At 45.6% G+C, this 26,690-nt stretch overlaps 1 protein-coding gene across 2 annotated transcripts; it reads right to left on the bottom strand.

Annotated features, from left to right (window-relative positions):
* Positions 1 to 655: 655 nt before the first annotated feature.
* LOC148431375 (serine protease 27-like) lies at positions 656 to 15,658 on the bottom strand. 2 transcript variants are annotated; one of them, XM_088466041.1, is made up of 6 exons: positions 15,391 to 15,658; positions 4,548 to 4,574; positions 4,248 to 4,410; positions 2,921 to 3,186; positions 2,276 to 2,448; positions 656 to 1,059 (listed from the first exon to the last, which is right to left on the bottom strand). In XM_088466041.1, exons 1-6 carry the CDS (start codon positions 15,434 to 15,436, stop codon positions 793 to 795), a joined length of 942 nt encoding a protein of 313 aa, XP_088322167.1. In that variant the 5' UTR covers positions 15,437 to 15,658; the 3' UTR covers positions 656 to 792. The 2 variants fall into 2 exon arrangements, with proteins under 2 accessions (XP_088322167.1, XP_088322168.1); XM_088466042.1 differs by lacking the exon at positions 4,548 to 4,574.
* Positions 15,659 to 26,690: the final 11,032 nt, after the last annotated feature.

Raw genomic sequence — 26,690 nt, forward strand, 5'->3', positions numbered from 1 at the left:
GTTGATGAAAGTGTATGCGATAAGGAGACGCTGGGTTTTGTGTTCAGAGTAAGACTGGGAACACATAGGGATATACAGTATTTACTAAAGGTTGATTTTGATCAACTTAAAATCGATTAAAATCAATCAACATCGATGTTGTGTTTCTGGGGCTAAATCACACATTTAATAACAGACAATGTTTTATTTGTTTTTTTAAGATGTTAGTAATTGTGTGATTTAGCCCCAGAAACACAACATTGATGATGATCGATTGTGATTGATTTTAAATCGATTAAAATCAACCTTTAGTAAATACGCCTTTCTCCCCCTGCGCTGTATGAAGCAGGTCTATTCCAGGGGACTCTAGTGACACCTTGTGGTCCATTTAAATACCAGTTATTTGGCAATGGTTCTTAAAGCAGACCTATCACATGCACACAATGGTAGTCACCTGTCTGTGCCTCACGCCTCTGTGATGTCACTAGTCCCCAGTGAGTTGATTATGCTAAATACTGGTTCTTACCACAAAATGGCTTCTCCGCCGTGTGTAGGGAATAAGAATATTGCAATGGGTAATTATAAACACAACTACCATTAAAAGTTTATTTAATAAAAGTTCAGTAACACAAACTCTATTATCAGGACATGGCTTCAAATAGCACTGTGTGGAGTGAATCCTCTATAATAGGCCATTCATCGCCTTTCTCTGTTCTAAGGAGTAAAATACTTCCTATCATCTAGTATAAGGGTGCGCCACCGACAGAGAAGGGCTAGCGATCTTCTGCAGCCTACAGTAGGGTCTTCAGGAGGCTACAACCAGCTCATGAGAAGAGCGATGAGGAGGAGGGTGAGGAAGGATGATGGACCCACGGAGCCATTGTTGGGGTCTGGGGGGATGATGATGGCAGGCGTCTGCTGGAATTGTGGGATATATTGCTGGATCCAGTCGGAGTATGCCGTGACTCTGGTGTACACACCGGGGCGGTTTGGAATCGCACAGCCGAATCCCCAGCTGACCACTCCAGCTAACAGCCAAGATCCATCCCATTGACAAGCGAGAGGACCTCCGGAGTCGCCCTACGGGGGATCAGAGAACAGCAATGTGATGGCAGGTAGCACAATGCAGGATTGAGGCCCTGATTCAGATCCGGATGCTCTGACAGAGCGCTCGCTCTGAATCAGGGCCGGTTTTTTTTTTTTTTTTCAAGAACGGCCTCCTGGCCGCTCGCATAGCTGTGGGTAACCACCCACAGCTATAGCGAGTGGCCAGGAAGATGGTCGCGATGGTCAAGACCATCGCGACCATCGGGCTTGCGATGAGACCCTTGTGGTAGGGTCTCGTTGCAGCAAGCCCCAGAAAGATTTCGGCTCTAACAGAGCCGGAATCTCTCCACTGACATCACTTTTGATGTCAGTGGGGCCGGCCCCAAACGGTAGGCGTTCTCATGGGAACGCCTCCGTTTGAGCAGCCACCCCCCCGGCCCGCCCACCAAAGGGGGCGTGCTGTCACTCAACATCGACAGCATGCCCCCTTTGGTGCGAGACCTGGATCGACGGTTTGCCCGTCGCTATCTGGGTCTCGCGCATGCGCACGACGTAGCCGGCTCCGTCGTGCGCATGCGCTCTGGGCCACCATCGACCCTGTTGTGAGCGCTCAGGCCCTGAGTCCCTATTAATGAGAGGTGGTTTGGCCATAGAGCTTACTATTCAGAATATACTCTGGTAGAGAGAAGCACCAATGGTCGGCCCATCATGCACAATTTACACCAGGTCTGACCAGCCACAGAAAAACTGGGAGTCTCGACGCTCGCAGTAAGTACTCAGGCTGTGTATGCAATCGCAGTGGCTAATTTATGCACGCCCAGGAAACTGCGTACCAACGGACAGACACACCTGCGTTTCTCCGATCGCCCCCCCTGTCATCACCCCCAAACGCTCACAGCCGGTCACTTACTCTGAGATGGACTCATCTGTGCGTGCGAAATTGCAGTGCGAACGCAGTACATGTGCAGTTCGGCTTATACATATGCGCAGTTGTGAGCAATCGACCGATGTGCGTACGTAATTGCATATGCCGTTGAATCAGGCCCTCAATCATTATTTTAGTTAAGTATTTTTAGTGGTCAAGTTAAGAGACTGAGGGCCTGATTCAGCTTGGATCGCAGTGGCTGATATGCCGCAATCGGCTGTATATTTTATATCTTCAGTTGTCTGCAAGCTCCGCTAATAAAGGGGATATCACCCAGTCATAGTGCAGGACACTGCCCCCACCTCCGCCATCCTGTGTGGTTACCTGGCATGCGTCCTGCTGTCCATTCGGGTACCCAGCACAGATCATGTCCCACTGTATGATGGTAGCACTGGCAGGCAGCGTAGGGTTATTACTGTGGTACATGGCGTCACATTGCGCCCGGTCTATGATAGGAAGCTGAACCTTCTGTAGGGTCTGTGGAGATGGCAGGCTTACTGCAAGGACACATCATTCAGGTTAGATCCCAGTATCCGTCTCAGTCACATACATGAGGCCCCAGCAATGTCTGCCCCTTACAGAGGTATATGACAGACATGGGAGCGTATGTACTAATGGCAGCTTTGCTAAGACACAGATCGATGGAGGATTTCCCCACAGGATTTAAAACAGCGTCAATATTAAGTGCAAATCCAGGTGTGTTTTACATTTACTGTTATTAACATTTTAATTCTGCGGCCAAACCTGCTACAGTGGGTGGCTTTGAAAATCCGCCATTTAGTAACTATACCCCATAGTGTACGGCTACTGGGGAGACAAATTCATCCTATAACTATAGATCAGGTCCTGGAGGTTCCGTGACATTACAGTATTTCGGGGCATGAGGCATCGCGTTCCATGTTGGCATCCTCTCCCAGTAAGTGCATCTGTACATAAACAATGATATTTATACAGAGATTTATATCTTACCTCCTTGCTGAATGGATCCCCAGCCGGTCACATAGCAGCTGAGGCCTGCGGGGAACTGGACGTCCTGGGTGGGGATACAGATGGGCATCACATAGTCCGTGTACTGTACGGGGTTTGTCAGCTTTATCAGCGCAATGTCTCCACTTCCGCCCGGACGGTTATATACGGGGTGGATGTAGATGGCGCTGACCCTGGACATGATCCCAGTGGGTACAGAGAGCTGGTAAGCGCCCAGATGTACCATGTAATCTGAGGTAGAGTAGGGCCTGAGGGAAGGAGGAGGAGGAGGATGGGAGCTCAGAGGGAATTCAGACACCAACTCATCGTGGGAAAATAATGGAACAATAATCCAAAGACTTAGGGGACAATTTACTAAGCTTTGGCTGAAGATAAAGTACCAGCCTACCAGCTCCTAACTGTCATTTTTCAAACACAGCCTGCGACATGGCAGTTAGGAGCTGATTGACTGGTTCTTTATCTCCGTTCACTTTGTCTCCATTCTAGGCTTAGTAAATAGACCCCTAATTTCACAACTGTACAAAATATTGGGGATCAGTAAAACATGCGCAGAGGGCAGTAAGAGCTGGACCGGTAACGGAATAACCTCGGTAATGGCGCTACACCCCCATCTATACCATGGGCTAAAGAACACGATTATTTTTACACTTTCTTAATTCTGAGTTAATACAATGTATAAGGAATGGCGCCAACGTCAGCTGCCCGATGAGCTGTGTAATTACTGTACAAACCGGCTTACGCATTCTGGTCCTGATTCACTACAGATCGCTATGGCGATCGCAGCTGCAATTACGCACGCGATGCTGTCGTATGGCCAGCATAGAGACGCCCACTGCCGCCCACTACCACTATATCACATCTGTAATTCCTCGCAGTCCTGCGTATACATCGGGAACATGGAGTAACATCGGCCCCTCACGCACAGTTACAGCAGCCCTGACCATACTCGGACATCGCTGACCTCATCGCACGCAGCGAGTACTCAGGCTGCGTATGCCGTCGCAGTGGTTAATTTATGCTGTCGACAACATTATGATTATGTCAACACTGCGCATGGCGTCAGCCACAATGTAGAGACTACATTTTAATGCTAGATTTATTAGGGTTAGATTTATTGTAAGAGCTTAAATAGTGAATGATGCTCTATCAACATGTAGAACGATGACATACAGTATTACCATTCAGAACATGTCAACGTTCTGTAGCTGACATTCTGCCTGTCAGGATAACACCACACCCATATAGGAATACATATATATATACTGTATATAGATATATATCACACCTATAGATACAATAGGCTACTTACCGCACAAAGCAGTGCGCAGCGGTCACCACCCACTGCCTGTCCACCATGACACCACCGCAGATGCTGTAACCGTTCTTCCTCAGGCTGATCTGCCAGGGCCACTCTCCATACACCGCGTCCTTCCCACCCACGATGCGGTCTGAGATCACCGGTTTACCACAACCTGTACAGAACCAGCTGCTGTCATCATCCACACATGATATAGAGGGGGGGGGGCTATATGTATGGGCCGGGGGAGGAGAGACCTGATCTATTTTATGGAGGGTGTATGGATGGAGGGATGGAGGGGAGAGGACTTACCTGTAGAAGACAATATGTGCTGAAAACCTGCAAGAAAAATAATGTGTTCAGTGTCCAGACTGTTAGGTGAGAAAGGATGAGAGAGAGAGAGAGAGAGAGAGAGAGAGAGAGAGAGAAAGAGAGAATACATAGGGGAGAGAGAGAACACATGTAATATATGATAATTACAGCCAATCTAGGGGGACAGTGTAAATAATAACCTGTAGCAGAAATAAGCGGTTTGGATTCCTTGGGTCCCGAACATGCCCGAACATAGGGAATCCGAGTAGATCAGAGTAGATTCCACTTCGAGGCAAAACAAGGCATCGGGTTCTCGCTGCTTTTGGATTCTAAATAAGGCATCACAGACGGGACTTCTGTATGCTGTGCTGTACTCTGCTGTATAGGCTGTGTCCATACTCACAAGTGGCTGTGCTGCATATTCATTGTGTCTAAGGTGCACACTGCTGTTTGCTGTGCTGTACTCTGCTTTATAGGCTGTGTCCACACTTACAAGTCACAAGTGGCTGTACTGCTAAGTCAATAGGGGATGCACGCTGCTGTATGCTATGCTATACTCTGCTGTATTGGCTGCGCTGTGTCCAAACTTCATCAGTAAAACATTTCTGTGCATATATAAACCCTGTAACTCCACTCCATGCTGTTTGAATAGAATATTGTTTGTACTGTTTTGTGTGCTTTGTTTTGCTTACATGCATATATAATCCATGTGGCTCCAGTCCACGTAGGAATAGAGCTGTGCCATAAAAAAAATTGTATTGTTTGTACAGTTTGGTGTACTCTGTTCACATACATATATAAGCTACGCAGTGATCTGCAAATTGAAAAATGGATAATGTTACGTTTAGAGAAGAGCAACCAAATACTGTTGCTGCAGCTGCTGCCACCAGTAATGATAACGACACTAGTCCTTCAATGTCATTTACTAAAGCCGATGCTCAAGGGCATAAAAAGTATAAGTCAGAGCATCTATGAGTCATCTTCCTCTGCCTCTCCTGACGATGCAAAATCTTATCACACAGAGTGTAGAAGAGGCGTAAAAAAATGAAAACTACTAAAGGTAGTAGAACAAACTGTGAGTTCAGAAATAGAAATGTCACAAATCCCTGAGGAGAGTCTTAAGGTGCATACACACGGGATGATTCACTCCATGAGCGACTTCGTCCTGTGTGTCCCCGGCAGGGGCGTGCTCAATGTTGTTAATGAGGAACGATTTCGTTCAGTGCCGGGCTCCATCCCTCATCCCCGAACATGCTCAACCTGACAATATCGTCAGGTTGGACGGGAGGTTTGGGCGATGAATGAAAACTACCAACTACAAACGGTAGCGCGCATTGGTAGTTTTCGTTCATCATTTTGGACCTAAAACTGAACAATTTTTTGGATGACTGAACAATAACGATATCGTTATCATTCAGTCATCCAAAAAATTGCTGCGTATATATGCACCTTAAGTGTGTCCACCTGACCTTTCTGATACTGTTGTACTCGCAGAGAAGCCACCTTCCACCATTTCTGCTCCCTCTGCAAATGTAGTGATGAGCTGCAAAATATAGCTGATGATATAGAAATTATGGATGCCTATGAGGAAGTGCAAGAGTATGAGGGGGATATTTGTGGAGCTGACACCAGCACTAGTGAGAATGTTAAGGATGAGGATGTTGTTGTTTGTGTATATCAGGCACCAGTGGAGGCAGCTCTTGTCCATGATAAGAGGCCATTGTCATGCCTGTGCAAAGGAGCAACAAATGCACCTCTTATATACCAGCACCTGAAATCTCTACTGCCCACACATTCTTCCTAAATATCCACAGTAATGATCGGAGGTAGTCCTGCATCCAATTTGCTAAGGGTAGGTGACTCCTTCCCTATCTAGGATTGCTCAGAGGAGTCCTTTAGCACTAGGCCTGCTGCTGTTGCTGCTGGGGATGGATCTTCATCCCAGAAGGGGACCAAGAAGACTACTATTGAAAAAAAAACAACTGCCTGTGAATCAATCCTTTGAAAGGGGGAGCAAGTACAACGGCTCTCCCCCAGTCACACAGCGGATCACTGACACCATGACGGCTATGCTAGTATTAGATCTGCATCCAATATCCGCAATTAATTCAGTGGGTTTCACACAGTTAATTGAGATACTGTGCCCCCGGTACCAAATTCCATCTTGGTTCCATTTTACCTGAAAAGCCCATTCCTCGGCTGTACTAGGACTTTAAAAAACAACAACAAATTATTGGCCTACAAAATGCCAATGCACCCACTGTCCACTTAACCACAGATATGTGGACAAGCCGTAGTGGGAAAGCTATATATTATATGACTGACAGCCCACTGAGTGGGTCATTCGTATTTAGCAGCAGCAGCATCTATCAAATAACAGCAGCTCATTCAGAGGCAGCTACTCTGTGTATCACCGGCTTCACTAAGAGGCATACCGCTGACATCCTCTTAGAAAAACTGTTGTATGTCATAGCAACATGGCTTACACCACTTGGCCTCTCTTTAGGATTTGTGACTTCTGACAATGCCAACAGTATTGTGACAGCATTACAGCTGGTTGAATTCCAAAAATGACAGGGGTGTGCAGGAGATGCTGTCTGTGATCCCAAAAATTTCGGGATATTTTCACCATTCAGCCACAGCATGCAGAAGATTGCAGCAGCTGCAAGAGCAGTTAAATTTGCCCTGCAACCAAGTAAAGCAAGAGGTGGTACCCAGGTGGAACTCCACCTTTTATATGCGGATGGATGAACAGCAAAAAGCCAACCACAGCTATACAACAAGCCATGACATTGGGAGAGGAGGGGGGTTGTTCCTTAGTCCTGAACAGTGGAGAATGCTTTCTGTCTTGTGCAATGTGTTCAAACCCTTTTGAAGTAGCCACCTGTGAAGTGAGGGCCTGATACAGACCCGCTCGTGAGCGCACAGCACTCGCAAGCGGGTCGATGGTCCCACACTGCGCATGCACACGCCGGAGCCGGCTACGGCATGTGCATGCACGAGCCCCAGAGCGAGAGAGAAACTCTCTCGCTCTGGGACTCACTACAGCTCACCCCTTTTTGTAGGCGGCAGGGGAGTGGCTACACAAACGGAGTCGTTCCCAAAGGAACGCCTGCCATTTGTGGGCGGCCCTACTGACATCACTGGTGATGTCAGTAGGTGGACTTCCTGCTCTATTAGAGCAGGAAGTCCACTGGGGCTTGCGGCCATGAGACCCTACCACAAGGGTCTCGTCACAAGCCCGATGGTCGCGATGGTCTTGACCATCGCAACCATCACCTGGCCGCTCACATAAGCTGTGGGTGGTCACCCACAGCTATGTGAGCGGCCAGGAGGCCGTCTTTAAAAAAAAGGGACTCCCTGATTCAGACCGAGCACTCTCAAAGAGCGTCCAGTTCTGAATCAGGCCCTGAGTTCAGACACTGTTAGTTTGAGTCATGTGTTTACCCTAATTATGCTTTTGAAAAATCAGCTTGAGAAATTGAAAGGAGTTGATTAAACAAAGCGATGCCACTTAGTATGTCGGACTTGTAGATCAGGTCCTTTGTTCACTTCGCCAGGGTCCAAGGCCTGTCAATTTCTTCAAATCAGGTCACTACATTTTGGCGACTGTGCTTGAACCTTGGTTTAAGTCGTACATCGTGTCTCTATTTCTAACTGACCCAGATCTTAAGAGAAGCAAAGAGCTCCTGGTGAGCAGCACGCAGCTCAAGTGGTACACCACACGACAACATCTCTTCCTTCATTTTAATTTTGGAAGCTGCCAGGAAAAACCTAATCTTCCCCAAAAGACCCAGTGCTGATGCAGAGGAGTCAATTTGTGACATCTGGTCAGGTCTAAAAGAATTACCAAAAATTAGTTACAATGCTACCACGACTCCATCTGATAGGGTCACCATCCAAAGACTGGTGGAGGATTATTTTCATCATACACATAGGCATGTCACAGAGTTCCTTGGATTACTGAAAAGACAAAAAGGCAATTTGGAGGCCCTTGTACAGACTGGCTTTGCCTTATCTAAGCTGTCCACCCTCCAGTGTGTACTCAGGAAGAGTTTTCAGCACAGTCGGGAACCTTATCAGCGATCGGCAAAGGAGGCTACTTCCTCAAAATGTGGAAAAGATGACGTTCATCCAAATTAACTGTAAAATCCATGATGAAGACCTTTACCGCCGTTTACATCATAAAAATACAGAGATACCTGTAATGGTGGATTCCATCGGGGGATGAATATTGTGTGAGGGTTATGTACACACTGATGAATCAGATGAGGAGAACGACATCTTCCTCTTCCAGTTTCAACTGTAGAGAGGATTAAGACCACTGTTAGCTGCCTTTTGCCCATTGGTAGCTTGTTTTGTGGGGGCCCAAACAAACCAATCAGTTCAGCCACAAATGGAAGTCACTGTCACTGAAGTTATTGGTTTGTTAAACTGTCCAAGTCCTGTTTAATATACACAACATAAGGTGGAAGAGCCCAAGGACAATTCCATCTTGAACCTCTCTTTTTTTGCATTGTGCGCTGTTTGGGGTATCGCTGACTGATATTTTTATTGTTTATAAACTGCCATCCTGTCTTCCACTGCTTTGTGGAAAATGTTTCATAGATGTCTTATATTATTTTTAACTGCCGTGTGTTTGTACCGCTTCTCTGACGATTGCTTTTTTTTTGTTTCATACTGTATTTATTTCAATGAAATTCACAAATAAGTATACTTTCAAAATACTCACATACCATTTTTCAACCTTTATTTTTGTAGATACCAATCTTTTTGCCTTTTTTCTTAAACTTTCATTCCAATGTGCAACAACAGATGAGCTTGGTTTTCCTTGATCATAACAGCCATGTTTGGTCAGATGCAACTCAAGCACCAAATGGAGAGGATATTTTGTGATGATATCTGTTGATGTTCTCAAGCCTACCCATACATAATCCCAGAAGCATGATTACGAGAGATGTTTAGTACCAAACTTTAATTATACCCCTGCCCCCTTCCTGTTCAGAGCTTCAATTTTGTTTGTTGCCACATTAATAGTTTTTGCACCCATTGAAGAATCAAAATGGACAGATGCTACACCGGTATTACTCCCATCGGTGGAAGGGCCCATTGACAATTGCACCTATTTTCTTTGCAATAAGCACCTTTTGGGGCATTGCTGACTGTCTTTTTGTGTAGATAACAAACATATTGTTATAGTTTATTAAACTGCCATCCTGTCTGCCACTGCAGTGCCATTCTCTTTTCTAGATGTGCCATGTTGGTAATTGAACTTCCACAGCCGCTGAAATTTTGTACATGCTGTTGGTGAATGCCAAAACTGTCCAGAAATTTTTATATAGCCACAGACAGCATCTCCTGCATGCCACTTTCATTTTTTTTTAAAAATTCTGAACTACTAAGTTTATTGGGTGGACAAAAACATGGGACATGTTCACCCAGTTGTAATTATTAATTCATTTCTGCCCTGGCAGTCTAGTGTGAGCGCTTCTTCTGGTGGTCCTGTGAGAAATGACATCTGAATCACTATGAGAGGGACTTAGAGCAAATCCAAAACCTGTAAAATCCAATGATGGGATGATGAGGTTTTGCCTCAATTTTGAATCCAAGCCTAGTGGGAAATCCCCAGCCGGGGCGCGGATCCTGTCGGGTCCCCCTTCTCCACCATTAATTGTGTTTAGAATAAAAATGTCTTTATTTAATTTACCAGCCAATCAATCTCTTCTTTCCATACCTTCCACTGCATACATACTCTACCTCCCTCAGGCCACTGATCTAGTTCTTCATTAATAAAATGTTGCTTCTACTCTGTTTCCTAGATGTGCCATATTGGAAGTTGAACTTCCACAGCCACTGAAATCTTCTACATTTAGTTGATGAATGTCAAAATTGTCCAGAAATTTGTATGGACACAGTCAACATCTCCTGCATGCCACTTTGATTTTTTTTTAATTCAGAACCACCAAATAGCTCAACTGGGGCAAGGACTGATGTGAATGAGTAAATGTTCTTTGTAAATGCCTCCCTCCTCCCTCATAAATTTGCTTCAGAAATCCAAAACTTAAATAAAATTTACTATGAATCAATCCTTCCTTTCTCTGCCTTCAAATACATACATACTCCATCTCCCTTGGGCCTCTGACCTAGTTATTGATTAATTAAAACATTCTTGAGTTGTTTCTATAGGGTCGAATAGTTTATTAAACTGCCATCCTGTCTGCCACTGCAGTGCCATTCTGTTTCCTAAATGTGCCATGTTTGGAAGTTGAACTATCAAAGCTGCTGAAATCTTTTACATGCAGTTGATGAATGCCAAAAATGTCCAGACTTGTTTATGGCCACAGACAGCATCTCCTGCATGCCCCCTGACTTTTAAAAAAAAAAATTCAGTGCCACCAAATAGCTCAACTGGGGCAAGTACTGATGTGAATGATTACAATATTTATTTGTAAATGCCTCCCCTCCTCCCTCATAAATTTGCTTTGGAATCCAAATCTTAAATAAAATTTACTAAGATTCAACCCTTCCTTTTTCTGCCTTCAGCTACATACATACTCCATCTCCATCAAGCCTCTTGATAAATGAAAACATTTGATTCCTGATGTGCTATGATGAAAGTTGAACTGCTACATGTTTGTGCTGCCCACTGCTGTCGCTTAGCTTAGTCCGCCAGCTAGCTCAGTGCAAGCTTTTGGCCTAACTGGATGAAAACAATATTGTGAACTGTTAAGTGGTCAAAATTGACTGGAAATGACTGGAAATTAATATTAATGAGGTTAATAATTCTCTAGGAACAAAAAAGGCTCAAAATATGTAATTTTAGCTTTTTTTTATCCATTTTTGGAGAGAATCCAAAACCAAAACCAACAATGAATTACAACCAGAACCAGCAAAAATAGTTTGACGCACATCTCTAACCTATAGATCTACTTTTTCCCTGAACCCTCACGGAGATTATGGTAGGATTTTATTCATTCCTGTAAATCATTTTCGGATGTGGGTGAGGAAGGAGTGTCAGATGGGGATAGAATACAGCAGGCTATAGTGTGACAGTAGCTGGTAGTACACACAGAGGAAGTAGTGTCAGATGGGTATAGAATACAGCAGGCTATAGTGTGATAGTAGCTAGTAGTACACACATAAGGAGTAGTGTCAGATGTGGATAGAATACAGCAGGCTATAGTGTGTCAGTAGCTGGTAGTACACACAGAGGGAGTAGTGTCAGGTGGGGATAGAATACAGCAGGTTATAGTGTGACAGTAGCTGGTAGTACACACATAAGGAGTAGTGTCAGGTGGGGATAGAATACAGCAGGCTATAGTGTGTCAGTAGCTGGTAGTACACACAGAAGGAGTAGTGACAGATGAGGATAGAATACAGCAGGCTATAGTGTGTCAGTAGCTGGTAGTACACACAGAGGGAGTAGTGTCAGATGGGGATATAATACAGCAGGCTATAGTGTGTCAGTAGCTGGTAGTACACACAGAGGGAGTAGTGTCAGGTGGGGATAGAATACAGCAGGCTATAGTGTGTCAGTAGCTGGTAGTACACACAGAGGGAGTAGTGTCAGGTGGGGATAGAATACAGCAGGCTATACAGTGACAGTAGATGGTAGTACACACAGAGGGAGTAGTGTCAGGTGGGGATAGAATACAGCAGGCTATAGTGTGTCAGTAGCTGGTAGTACACACAGAGGGAGTAGTGTCAGGTGGGGATAGAATACAGCAGGCTATACAGTGACAGTAGATGGTAGTACACACAGAGTAAGTAGTGTCAGATGGGGATAGAATACAGCAGGCTATAGTGTGACAGTAGCTGGTAGTACACACAGAAGGAGTAGTGTCAGGTGTGGATAGAATACAGCAGGCTATAGTGTGACAGTAGCTGGTAGTACAAACAGAAGGAGTAGTGTCAGGTGTGGATAGAATACAGCAGGCTATAGTGTGACAGTAGCTGGTAGTACACACAGAAGGAGTAGTGTCAGATGTGGATAGAATATAGCAGGCTATAGTGTGTCAGTAGCTGGTAGTACACACAGAGGGAGAAGTGTCAGGTGGAGATAGAATACAGCAGGCTATAGTGTGTCAGTAGCTGGTAGTACACACATAAGGAGTAGTGTCAGGTGTGGATAGAATACAGCAGGCTATAGTGTGACAGTAGCTGGTAGTACACACAGAAGGAGTAGTGTCAGGTGTGGATAGAATACAGCAGGCTATAGTGTGACAGTAGCTGGTAGTACACACAGAAGGAGTAGTGTCAGGTGTGGATAGAATACAGCAGGCTATAGTGTGACAGTAGCTGGTAGTACACACAGAAGGAGTAGTGTCAGATGTGGATAGAATACAGCAGGCTATAGTGTGTCAGTAGCTGGTAGTACACACAGAGGGAGAAGTGTCAGGTGGAGATAGAATACAGCAGGCTATAGTGTGTCAGTAGCTGGTAGTACACCCAGAAGGATTAGTATCAGATGGGGATAGAATACAGCAGGCTATAGTGTGTCAGTAGCTGGTATTAGACCTAGAGGGAGTAGTGTCAGATGAGGATAGAATACAGTAGGCTATAGTGTGTCAGTAGCTGGTAGTACACACAGAGGGATTAGTATCAGATGAGGATAGAATACAGCAGGCTATAGTGTGACAGTAGCTGGTAGTACACCCAGAGGGATTAGTATCAGATGAGGATAGAATACAGCAGGCTATAGTGTGACAGTAGCTGGTAGTACACACAGAAGGAGTAGTGTCAGGTTTGGATAGAATACAGCAGGCTATAGTGTGACAGTAGCTGGTAGTACACACAGAAGGAGTAGTGTCAGATGTGGATAGAATAAAGCAGGCTATAGTGTGTCAGTAGCTGGTAGTACACACAGAGGGAGAAGTGTCAGGTGGAGATAGAATACAGCAGGCTATAGTGTGTCAGTAGCTGGTAGTACACACATAAGGAGTAGTGTCAGGTGTGGATAGAATACAGCAGGCTATAGTGTGACAGTAGCTGGTAGTACACACAGAAGGAGTAGTGTCAGGTGTGGATAGAATACAGCAGGCTATAGTGTGACAGTAGCTGGTAGTACACACAGAAGGAGTAGTGTCAGGTGTGGATAGAATACAGCAGGCTATAGTGTGACAGTAGCTGGTAGTACACACAGAAGGAGTAGTGTCAGATGTGGATAGAATACAGCAGGCTATAGTGTGTCAGTAGCTGGTAGTACACACAGAGGGAGAAGTGTCAGGTGGAGATAGAATACAGCAGGCTATAGTGTGTCAGTAGCTGGTAGTACACCCAGAAGGATTAGTATCAGATGGGGATAGAATACAGCAGGCTATAGTGTGTCAGTAGCTGGTATTAGACCTAGAGGGAGTAGTGTCAGATGAGGATAGAATACAGCAGGCTATAGTGTGTCAGTAGCTGGTAGTACACACAGAGGGATTAGTATCAGATGAGGATAGAATACAGCAGGCTATAGTGTGACAGTAGCTGGTAGTACACCCAGAGGGATTAGTATCAGATGAGGATAGAATACAGCAGGCTATAGTGTGTCAGTAGCTGGTATTAGACCTAGAGGGAGTAGTGTCAGATGGGGATAGAATACAACATGCTATAGTGTGTCAGTAGCTGGTATTAGACCTAGAGGGAGTAGTGTCAGATGAGGATAGAATACAACATGCTATAGTGTGTCAGTAGCTGGTAGTACACACAGAGTGAGTAGTATCAGATGGAGATAGAATACAGCAGGCTATAGTGTGTCAGTAGCTGGTAGTACACACAGAGGGAGAAGTGTCTGATGGGGATTGAATACAGCAGGCTATAGAGTGACAGTATATGGTAGTATACCCAGATCGAGTAGTGTCAGATGGGGATAGAATACAGTAGGCTATAGTGTGACAATAGCTGGTAGTACACAAAGAGGGAGTAGTGTCAGGTGAGGATAGAATACAGCAGGCTATAGTGTGATAGTAGCTGGTAGTACACACAGAGGGAGTAGTGTCAGATGGGGATTGAATACAGCAGGCTATAGAGTGACAGTACATGGTAGTATACCCAGATCGAGTAGTGTCAGATGGGGATAGAATACAGCAGGCTATAGTGTGATAGTAGCTAGTAGTACACACAGAGGGAGTAGTGTTAGGTGGAGATAGAATACAGCAGGCTATAGTGTGTCAGTAGATGGTAATACACACCTAGTGAGTAGTATCAGATGGGGATAGAATACAGCAGGCTATAGTGTGTCAGTAGCTGGTAGTACACCCAGAGGAAGTAGTATCAGATGGGGATGGAATACAGCAGGTTATAGTGTGACAGTAGCTGGTAGTACACACAGAGGGATTAGTGTCAGATGGGGATAGAATACAGCAGGTTATAGTGTGACAGTAGCTGGTAGTACACACAGAGGGAGTACGGTCAGTTGGGGATAGAATACAGCAGGCTATAGTGTTACGGTAGCTGGTAGTACATGCAGAGGGAGTAGTGTTAGGTGGGGATAGAATACAGCAGGCTTTAGTGTGACAGTAACTAGTAGTACATGCAGAGGGAGTAGGTGGGAATAAGGTAAGCTGTAGTTTAGGCTGTAGAGGAGAGTTATAGAGTAAAATCTTTAAAATATTGTAGGTTGGGGAGAGACAGGTAAATTACAGGTTGTGGTCTTGGTGCAGGAGTGGAAGGAATGTGTCCCCCAGCAAGGACTTGGTGTGCAGACATTACATCATCATTTTATAAGGGGCCGTTATGAGCTCATTGAAAATGTCACTGCTGCCAGGTTACTGACATATCCCTGAACAAGTTAGAAGGTCCCAGCTAAGGCAATGCTTATGCAGAGACAGGAGTATTATGTGTCCTGTTTGGTACTCACTTATGGTGAGAAGAAGTGTCAGTGTCCACAGGTGGTGATGTCTCATGGTCTCTGTAGTCGTGAAGGGTCCAGGTCCTACCAGGTAGATCAGGTCCAGGTGAATGACCCCTCCACAGCCCAGGGAGAGCGGTGGAGTGGAGAGCTATGTGGCCGCAGGACACCAGGATGTACTGATGGAGGCACTATACAAGGTAATGTAGTCAGGCATCCAGAGAGGAAATATACAGGAGATACATAAGGATCGGTTTATAATCCACACATGTGTCAGTGACAGATCACTCAGATGAGAATGAGCTAACAATGCCTAAATCCTATACATCTTCATATATCCTCCTCCCCTCATAAACTCCATATGTATCTCCTCCCTCAGTGAATCACCACCTACTATAGCATAGACCAGAGGTTACCACTCCCTGACAGAGGTCTTCTCATCCTACGTCACCTGATTGCAGACAGAGGAACCCTGAGCAGCAACAGAACATATAGCTGTATATAGGTATCATGTATCGTATTGATACATTAATGTCATAGTAGCGTGCAACAGATCATGTAACTTGTTAGCAAGTGTTTAATATTATTATGTATTCATCAGTATACAGTACAGTAATATATATATAAATAAATATATATATATATATATATATCAATATATATTCTCTGGTAACTGCCAGGACCATTACATACATCATCCCCCTATGTTCTAGCGCTCTGAACACATTGTGGCACCTGTACTGTAATCCCCCTATATATGGCGTTCCGAACACTTTGTAGCACCTCTAGAGTCATCCCCCTATGTATGGCGCTTTGGACACTTTGTGGCACCTGTACTGTCATCCTCCTATGTATGGCACTTTGGACACTATGTGGAACCTGTACTGTCATCCTCCTATGTATGGAGCTTTGGACACTTTGTGGCACCTGTATGTCATCCTCCTATGTATGGAGCTGTGGACACTCTGTGGCACCTGTATGTCATCCTCCTATGTATGGAGCTGTGGACACTCTGTGGCACCTGTACTGTCATCCCCCTATGTATGGCTCTCCAGACACTTTGTGGCACCTGTACTGTCATCCCCCTATGTGTGGCTCTCCAGACACTTTGTGGCACCTGTACTGTCATCCTCCTATGTATGGTGCTTTGGACACTTTGTGGCATCTGTACTGTCTGTGTTTATTACACAAAATGCAACCGTATAATTATACATAAAAACACATTTTACAGTATTTACATATTTACATATAATACAATATATGCTTCATCAAATCAACAATGCATCTCAATACACTATATCAATAACCCTTACTCCTACCCTCACCGCCCCCAACTTCACACCCAATGACCATCCCCCCTCCCTTTCACCCCCCACCACCAACTCATCCCACCATCACCAACCCAAGTAGCGAAAAGGTAAGTCAATCATCCAGATGTATGCAAAGCATTTCTCTGTAATTTAGTTAATACAAAGTGAAGGACAGGAAACGACAGAAACCAGTTACCAAGGACTCAGGACCGAACTTTCGCTACCCATTCAAGGGGGCCTCAGATGTCGCCACAACCGTGACCAACTGACGGCGTCCATTCTTCCTTTGTCCATGTCCATCATCCGTTTCACCTCATGCAAGATTTTCCCAACAACCGATATCCAGGGAAGGACTTTACCCCTAATACCTAATTGACACCGTGCGTTCCATGTGTAATACCGTACTACTAAGCTCACTAAAAAAATAGTGCACAAATCAAATCTACCATACCCCTTGAATGCCCCATAAGCCCATTCAGGGTAACTCAGTCCCGAAAGGCAAGGGATAGGCAAGCACCTTGAAACTCCTTTATAAACCTCTATGTTATAGGGACACTTACAGAAGAAGTGGTCCATCGTCTCCTCCTCCCCTAGACACTCCTCACGTAGACAACCACGATCATCGGCACTTCTTACTTTAAGGTTACCTCTAACGTAGAGCCTTCCATGGAAAGAGAGCCAGGCGATGTCTCTAAATTTCAGAGGAATCCTCTGAGAATTAATCAGAGCCAATCCCTCCGAACACATCTCACCCGGGCAATCCTTTAGGGCCAGCGGAACATAGAAGTAGGTCTGCAGAATTCTTAGCCCCATCTCCCTCCTGGCCAAGCCTCTCACATCACCAACCTCCAAGCCCCACCGTCTCATTACTTTCAGAAACAGGATCACGTAGATCGGGAGGTAGCCTCGCCTAACTCGGGGTATCTTAATTCGACCTCCCTCCATCCATTCTTTGAGAAAGGGAAACGCCCATTCCCAGAGACCTTCTACCCATTGAGGGGGAGTCTCTAAAAACAGACTCCCTATGTTTAGCTTACAAAAAGTTGTCACGAAAAATACTACGGGGTTGACCATACTCTGGCCTCCCTCTTCCCTCAATTTGTAGGTGATGCCTCTTTTGATAATATTCATCCCATTTCCCCAAAACATCAGGAAAAACAATGAATTCATCTTGGACCACTTGGACTGAGGCAAAAAGCAGACATAACTGACATAAAAAAACACTGGAATCAAGTAGGTTTTGCATAAATCAACCCTTTCCCTATAGGAAGATTTCCTTCTTCTCCAAACAGATACTTTCCGGGATGCAATTTCCAGCTTTCTCTCCCAATTTAGGGTGCCATAATCACCGTGGTTGAAATAGATTCCTAGAATTTTTATCTGTGGACTGGCCCGAGGGAGGCTGTCCGGAAGGTCAAATTCTGTCCCTTCCTCCCCCATCCAGAAAGCCTCACACTTCTCCTTGTTTATCCAGGAGCACGATGCCTCAGAATATTCCCTGATGAGTTCTTCCACCCGCCGTGCCTCTGCCTCTTCAGACAGGAACACCGTGACATCATCCGCGTAGGCTACAACCTTTAGTGCAGGCCCAGGACCCAGCTGCACCCCCTCTACTGTACCATACTCCAACCTCCTTATAAAGGGGTCGATAGCAAATACATACAGAAGAGGGCTCAAGGGACACCCCTGACGAACCCCAGAACCTACACCAAAAGCAGCACCCACCCAACCATTCACAAGTGGGAAGCTTTCGGCCTTTCTGTATATTGTTTTTAGCCAATTCCCCACCCTCACCGGAAATCCATACCATTCCTGTACCCTCCACAGGTACTCATGATTGACTCTGTCAAAAGCCTTGGATTGATCCAATGCTAGCAAATACTTTCCCCACCTCTCAACACGGCACCGCTCAATGACCTCCCGGACACCAAGGACAGCACTAAAGGTACTACGGCCTTTCACCATACAATGCTGAGAGGCTGAAAGCAGCCATTCTGTAAAGAGAATGGCTATGGGGCGCCAATTCTCAACACACAGGGGATCCTTACCCTTGGAGAGCAATATAAGTGCAGACAACCTCATGGAAGGGGGAAGACATTCTTCACCCAAACACTCATTAAACACTTCCACAAGGCGCGGGCCCAAAATATCTGAAAAGGTTTTATAAAACTCTGACGTTAACCCGTCCGGGCCCGGATATTTTTTAACAGATAGCCCTTCAATCGCTATCCTCACCTCCTCCACCCCTATATCACTCTCCAAGCAGTCGAAAGAGACCTCAGGCCTCACAAGCCCAGGCGTTCCCCTCAGAAAGACCTCCATCCTTTCTCTAATAAGTGATTTCTCTGATAAAAGGTCAGAGTAATAGTCCACAATGACCCCCAAAATACCCTCCTTTGTTTCCTGAAGGGTACCCTGGTTATCACGCAAACCTCTGATCTCTCTCATCTCAGACGTCATCCTACAGTTCTGATAGGGATCTGGTGAGTGGTAATTCCCATAATCCCTCTACAGAACCAAAGATGCCAACCGGTTATACTGAAAATCTTTCATAAGAGCCTTCACTCGGGAGATTTCCCCACTATCTCCCTCTTCAGAGATTAAGAGGTCCAATTTCCTTCTCAAAAAATAGTAGGAACTATTATTTCTCAAGTTCTTTTTCGCTACAGATCGCCTAAAGAAACTCAGAGTTCTCTTTTTGACCTCCTCCCACCACTCCGATCTACTCCATCCTGCCTCCAACAGCGATTCCTGTGCCTGGAAGAAATCTCTAAAGGATTGTCTAACTCCCTCCTCCTTTAGGAGGTCTGAGTTAAGACGCCACATCCCCCTGCCCTTCTGAAGGGATTGTGCCGCATTCAAGGTTACACTCAGAAAACAGTGATCCAAAAACTCCACCAACCTTACCTCAGGAGGCAAGGTCTTCAGAGGTTCCTTAACAAAAAACCTATCTATTCTTGACCTACGACTACCACTGAAATATGTGTACCCGGTGAGATCTGGGAAATGGCGAATATGCACATCGACCAGACCAGCCTCCCTAATCATCCTAACTAAATAATTTGAATCATAGCTCAACGTTGTCCTTGCGCCTCCCCTGTCCTTAGGCCAAATCACGGTGTTAAAATCACCTCCAAAGACAATTTGATGAGCTGTGAAGAGGAACGGTTTTATCTCTCTAAAGAGGCACTTCCTATCATATGGCTTTTGAGGACCATAGATGTTAATCAACCTTAGGTCGTGCCCCCTCAGAGTGATATCCAAAATAATACACCTGCCTACCTGTAATTCTATAACCTTGTGTATGGTTACCATGTCAGTAAAAAGCACTGCCACCCCACCGTAAGGCTCGACCGCAAGAGACCAGTAAGATGGACCCCTCCTCCACTCCCTCTTAATCCTATGGAGGGCATCCAACTTACTTATCCTTGTCTCCTGCAAAAACAAAAAATCAACCTCAATTGTGCTGAAAAAATCAAAGGCCATAAAACGAGCATGATCGGAAATAACGGAAGCCACATTAATCGTGGCACATCGTATGGGCTGGGGATCCATATTTCTAAGTTATAGATAGTAGAACCGATCTTACCTTTTCCTTACTTTTTCCTAGGGGGCCCCCCCTCCCCCACACCCTCCACTCTCATACCATCACCATCACCATCCCCATCCCCATCCCCACCACACATCACCACTCCCAGCCCTCCTGGATCCGGAGGCTTAGGATCTACCGACCCCTGAGGAACTTCCTCGACAGGGTCTACATCAATTTCTTCCTCGTTCCTTTTTTGAGGAACTTTCTCCTTCTCCTCCCCTTCTGCCACTTGACTTTCCCTTCTTCTTACATCACCCTGCAGCTCTGTTCCCATTTCATCCCATTCCAATTCCTGCGGTTCCTCTTCCGCCCTCCCCTTCTTCCCTTGACTTTTCTCCTCCTTCTCCCCCTCCTTCCTCCTTTTCCAAGTCCCTGATCTTTCCTCCACTATCTCTTTCAAGCCACTTTTCTTCACCCTTCTTCTAGCTATTTTAGGGGAAAAAACTAGTTCCCCTTTCTGTCTAACTATTTCCCCCTCCTCTTCCTCATCTCTTGTGAACACGTCAAATCTATTTGTCAAAATTAAACCCTCTTCCACCTTCCTTTTCTTCTTATTTTTCCTCTTAACCTCTTGAAAACCATCCTCCACCTTTTCATCCTCTTTCCTCTGCTCTGCTGCTCTCCACCTTGTCACCCTCCTTTCTTGCACCTCCACCGACCCTCTCAACTTCCTACCTTCCACCTCCACCTCCTGTTCTGACCCCTCATCCTCACATATGTCAGCCTCTGGGCACCTGCTGTACGGATGTCCCTCCTGCCCGCACAGGTTGCACCTGACACTATTGCACATCCTTGAAGTGTGCCCTATTTTCCCACACAATGTACATTTGGTTACTCCGCAGTCTCCACTTAAATGACGCGTATCTCCACATCTAAAACACGTTTTGGGTTGGCCTTGGTAGAATACCTGGATTCTGTCCCTTCCTATATAAGTGGCAGATGGCAAATGATTTGCCCCAAATGCTGTGCTTAAAATTCTCACCTGGACCGTATAAGCACCCCCCCACACCCCCTTTGTATAATCTGGTTTTGTTAACCCTGACAGAACCTCGCAGTGCCTTGATAACCAGTATTTAATGTCATTTTCCGGAATCGACTCGTTGCGGACTAATATAGTTAACTTGACAACATCCTGCCTGGATACTAATGTAGCAACATAGTCACAATATGGCTTCTCTTCTTTTACAGTTACCCACATGCTCCAAAACTTTTGCATGCCATAGTTAGTTTGGAAACTAACGTCAAAGTCTCTTGACCTAGGGGGGTGAATACACGCGAACAAATCCACAGCAGATATATTCAGGGAAAACATCATATTCAAAAAACTTTCCTTTCCTGCTGCTTTGCTGCTGATACTTTGTGGCACCTGTACTGTCATCCTCCTATGTATGGAGATTTGGACACTTTGTGGCACCTGTACTGTCATCCTCCTATGTATGGTGCTGCAGGGCCGGATTAAGGGCCTTGGGCTGAAAATTACCAAGGGCCTATTGTGAGAAGCAGAGGAGGTGTGACCAGTGCTGTGTGGGTGTGGTTAGTGTACACACCCTACACTATCAGCTCAATGTCTCCCGAAATACATGAAAGTATAAAAATTGCATCATATTGTGAGGTAATTCTAAAAACAATTTTAATAATTCTTTTTTTATGGCAGACCATGTGGCTTGCTGTTATCTGGTCATTATCATGCTGCTTGATGATGGGGGCCTATTTTTGTGTGGAGGCCTGGAGCTGTAGCTCCATCTGCCCCATTGTTAATCTGGCCCTGTGGTGCTGTGGACACTTTGTGGCACCTGTACTGTAATCCCCCTATGTATGGAGATTTGGACACTTTGTGGCACCTGTACTGACATCCTCCTATTTATGGTGATGCTGATACTTTGTGGCACCTGTACTGTCATCTTCCTATTTATGGTGATGCTGATACTTTGTGGCACCTGTACTGTCATCCTCCTATGTATGGTGCTGCTGATACTATGCGGCACCTGTACTGTCATCCTCCTATGTATGGTGATGCTGATACTTTGTGGCACCTGTACTGTCATCCCGCTATGTATGGCGCTGCTGACACTTTGTGGCACCTGTACTGTCATCCTCCTATTTATGGTGATGCTGATACTTTGTGGCACCTGTACTGTCATCTTCCTATTTATGGTGATGCTGATACTTTGTGGCACCTGTACTGTCATCCTCCTATTTATGGTGATGCTGATACTTTGTGGCACCTGTACTGTCATCCTCCTATTTATGGAGATTTGGATACTTTGTGGCACCTGTACTGTCATCCTCCTATGTATGGAGATTTGGACACTTTGTGGCACCTGTACTGTCATCCTCCTATGTATGGTGCTGCAGGGCCGGATTAAGGGCCTTGGGCTGAAAATTACCAAGGGCCTATTGTGAGAAGCAGAGGAGGAGTGACCAGTGCTGTGTGGGTGTGACCAGTGCTGTGTGGGTGTGGTTAGTGTACACACCCTACACTATCAGTTCAAATGTCTCCCGAAATACATGAAAGTATAAAAATTGCATCATATTGTGAGGTAATTCTAAAAACAATTTTAAAAATTCTTTTTGAATGGCAGACCATGTGGCTTGCTGTTATCTGGTCATTATCATGCTGCTTGATGATGGGGGCCTATTTTTTGTGGAGGCCTGGAGCTGTAGCTCCATCTGCCCCATTGTTAATCTGGCCCTGTGGTGCTGTGGACACTTTGTGGCACCTGTACTGTAATCCCCCTATGTATGGAGATTTGGACACTTTGTGGCACCTGTACTGTCATCCTCCTATGTGTGGTGCTGTGGACACTTTGTGGCACCTGTACTGTCATCCTGCTATTTATGGTGATGCTGATACTTTGTGGCACTTGTACTGTCATCCCCCTATGTGTGGTGCTGTGGACACTTTGTGGCACCTGTACTGTCATCCTCCTATGTATGGTGATGCTGAAACTTTGTGGCACCTGTACTGTCATCATCCTATTTATGGTGATGCTGATACATTGTGGCACCTGTACTGTCATCCTCCTATGTATGGTGGTGCTGACACTTTGTGGCACCTGTACTGTCATCCTCCTATTTATGGTGATGCTGATACTTTGTGACACCTGTACTGTCATCCTCCTATTTATGGTGATGCTGATACTTTGTGGCACCTGTGCTGTCATCCTCCTATTTATGGTGAAGATGATACTTTGTGGCTCCTGTACTGTCATCCTACTATTTATAGTGATGCTGATACTTTGTGGCACCTGTACTGTCATCCTCCTATGTATGGTGGTGCTGATACTTTGTGGCACCTGTACTGTCATCCTCCTATTTATGGTCGTGCTGATACTTTGTGGCACCTGTACTGTCATCCTCCTATGTATGGTGATGCTGATACTTTGTGGCACCTGTACTGTCATCCTCCTATTTATAGTGATGCTGATACTTTGTGGCACCTGTACTGTCATCCTCCTATGTATGGTGATGCTGATACTTTGTGGCACCTGTACTGTCATCCTCCTATGTATGGTGATGCTGATACTTTGTGGCACCTGTACTGTCATCCTCCTATGTGTGGTGCTGCTGATACTTTGTGGCACTTGTACTGTCATCCTCCTATTTATGGTGATGCTGATACTTTTTGGCACTTGTACTGTCATCCTCCTATGTATGGTGAAGCTGATACTTTGTTGCACCTGTACTGTCATCCTCCTATGTGTGGTGCTGCTGATACTTTGTGGCACTTGTACTGTCATCCTCCTATGTATGGTGATGCTGATACTTTGTGGCACCTGTACTGTCATCCTCCTATGTATGGTGATGCTGATACTTCGAGGCACCTGTACTGTCATCCTCCTATGTATGGTGATGCTGATACTTTGAGGCACCTGTCCTGTCATCCTCCTATGTATGGTGGTGCTGATACTTTGTGGCACCTGTACTGTCATCCTCCTATGTATGGTGCTGCTGATACTGTGTGGCACCTGTACTGTCTTCCTTCTATGTATGGTGATGCAGATACTTTGTGGCACCTGTGCTGTCATCCTCCTATGTATGGTGATTTGGACACTTTGTTACACCTGTACTGTCATCCTCCTATGTATATCGCTGCTGATACTTTGTGGCACCTGTACTGTCATCCTCCTATGTATGGTGATGCTGATACTTTGTGGCACCTGTACTGTCATCCTCCTATGTATGGTGGTGCTGATACTTTGTGGCACCTGTACTGTCATCCTCCTATGTATGGTGGTGCTGATACTGTGTGGCACCTGTACTGTCATCCTCCTTTGTACGGTGGTGCTGATACTTTGTGGCACTTGTACTGTCATCCTCCTATGTATGATGCTGCTGATATTGTGAGGCACCTGTACTGTCATCTTCCTATGTATGGTGGTGCTGATACTTTGTGGCACCTGTACTGTCATCCTCCTATGTATGGTGCTGCTGATACTGTGTGGCACCTGTACTGTCATCCTCCTATGTATGGTGGTGCTGATACTTTGTGGCACCTGTACTGTCATCCTCCTATGTATGGTCGTGCTGATACTATGTGGCACTTGTACTGTCATCCTCCTATGTATGGTGCTGCTGATACTTTGTGGCACTTGTACTGTCATCCTCCTATGTATGGTGCTGCTGATACTGTGTGGCACCTGTACTGTCATCCTCCTATGTATGGTGGTGCTGATACTTTGTGGCACCTGTACTGTCATCCTCCTATGTATGGTCGTGCTGATACTTTGTGGCACCTGTACTGTCATCCTCCTATGTATGGTGCTTTGGACACTTTGTGGCACATGTATTGTCATCCTCATATGTATGGTGCTGCTGATACTTTGTGGCACCTGTACTGTCATCCTCCTATGTATGGTGGTGCTGATACTTTGTGGCACCTGTACTGTCATCCTCCTATGTATGGTCGTGCTGATACTTTGTGGCACCTGTACTGTCATCCTCCTATGTATGGTGCTTTGGACACTTTGTGGCACCTGTATTGTCATCCTCATATGTATGGCGCTGCTGATACTTTGTGGCACCTGTACTGTCATCCTCCTATGTATGGTGGTGCTGATACTTTGTGGCACTTGTACTGTCATCCTCCTATGTATGGTGCTGCTGATAGTGTCTGACACCTGTACTGTCATCCTCCTATGTATGGTGATGCTGATACTTTGTGGCACCTGTACTGTCATCCTCCTATGTATGGTGATGCTGATACTTTGTGGCACTTGTACTGTCATCCTCCTATGTATGGTGCTGCTGACACTTTGTGGCACCTGTACTGTCATCCTCCTATGTATGGTGCTGCTGACACTTTGTGGCACCTGTACTGTCATCCTCCTATGTATGGTGGTGCTGATACTTTGTGGCACTTGTACTGTCATCCTCCTATGTATGGTGCTGCTGATACTGTGTGGCACCTGTACTGTCATCCTCCTATGTATGGTGGTGATGATACTTTGTGGCACATGTACTGCCATCCTCCTATGTATGGTGGTGCTGATACTTTGTGGTTCTTGTATTGTCATCCTCCTATGTATGGTGGTGCTGATAGTTTGTGGCACCTGTACTGTCATCCTCCTATGTATGGTGATGCTGATACTTTGTGGCACTTGTACTGTCATCCTCCTATGTATGGTGCTGCTGACACTTTGTGGCACCTGTACTGTCATCCTCCTATGTATGGTGCTGCTGACACTTTGTGGCACCTGTACTGTCATCCTCCTATGTATGGTGGTGCTGATACTTTGTGGCACCTGTACTGTCATCCCCCTATGTATGGTGCTGCTGATACTTTGTGGCACCTGTACTGTCATCCTCCTATGTATGGTGATGCTGATACTTTGTGGCACCTGTACTGTCATCCTCCTATGTATGGTGGTGCTGATACTTTGTGGCACCTGTACTGTCATCCTCCTATGTATGGTGGTGCTGATACTTTGTGGCACCTGTACTGTCATCCCCCTATTTATGGTCGTGCTGATACTTTGTGGCACCTGTACTGTCATCCTCCTATGTATGGTGCTGCTGACACTTTGTGGCACCTGTACTGTCATCCTCCTATTTATGGTCGTGCTGATACTTTGTGGCACCTGTACTGTCATCCTCCTATGTATGGTGGTGCTGATACTTTGTGGCACCTGTACTGTAATCCCCCTATGTATGGTGCTGCTGATACTTTGTGCCACCTGTACTGTCATCCTCCTATGTATGGTGGTGCTGATACTTTGTGGGACCTGTACTGTCATCCTCCTATGTATGGTGGTGCTGATACTTTGTGGCACTTGTACTGTCATCCCCCTATGTATGGTGCTGCTGATACTTTGGCCATCTTATACCTACAGTACTGTAATAATAATCAATGCAGGCATGGGCATAACAACCATCGGTTCAAGAGGTGCAGCTTCTATGGTATAGGG

The sequence above is a fragment of the Taudactylus pleione genome, unplaced genomic scaffold, assembly GCF_031769625.1.
Source record: "Taudactylus pleione unplaced genomic scaffold, aTauple2 ptg002354l, whole genome shotgun sequence".
Lineage (NCBI taxonomy): Eukaryota > Metazoa > Chordata > Amphibia > Anura > Myobatrachidae > Taudactylus > Taudactylus pleione.

Excerpts from the sequence above, each read along its gene's own strand:
- LOC148431375 (XM_088466041.1), bottom strand. The coding sequence starts at position 15,436 with ATGAGACATCACCACCTGTGGACACTGACACTTCTTCTCACCATAA. Across the intron at positions 4,575-15,390 it reads GACACTTCTTCTCACCATAA|GTTTTCAGCACATATTGTCT; the intron begins GTGAGTACCAAA and ends TTTTTCTTGCAG. Across the intron at positions 3,187-4,247 it reads GCTGCGCACTGCTTTGTGCG|GCCCTACTCTACCTCAGATT; the intron begins GTAAGTAGCCTA and ends TCCTTCCCTCAG.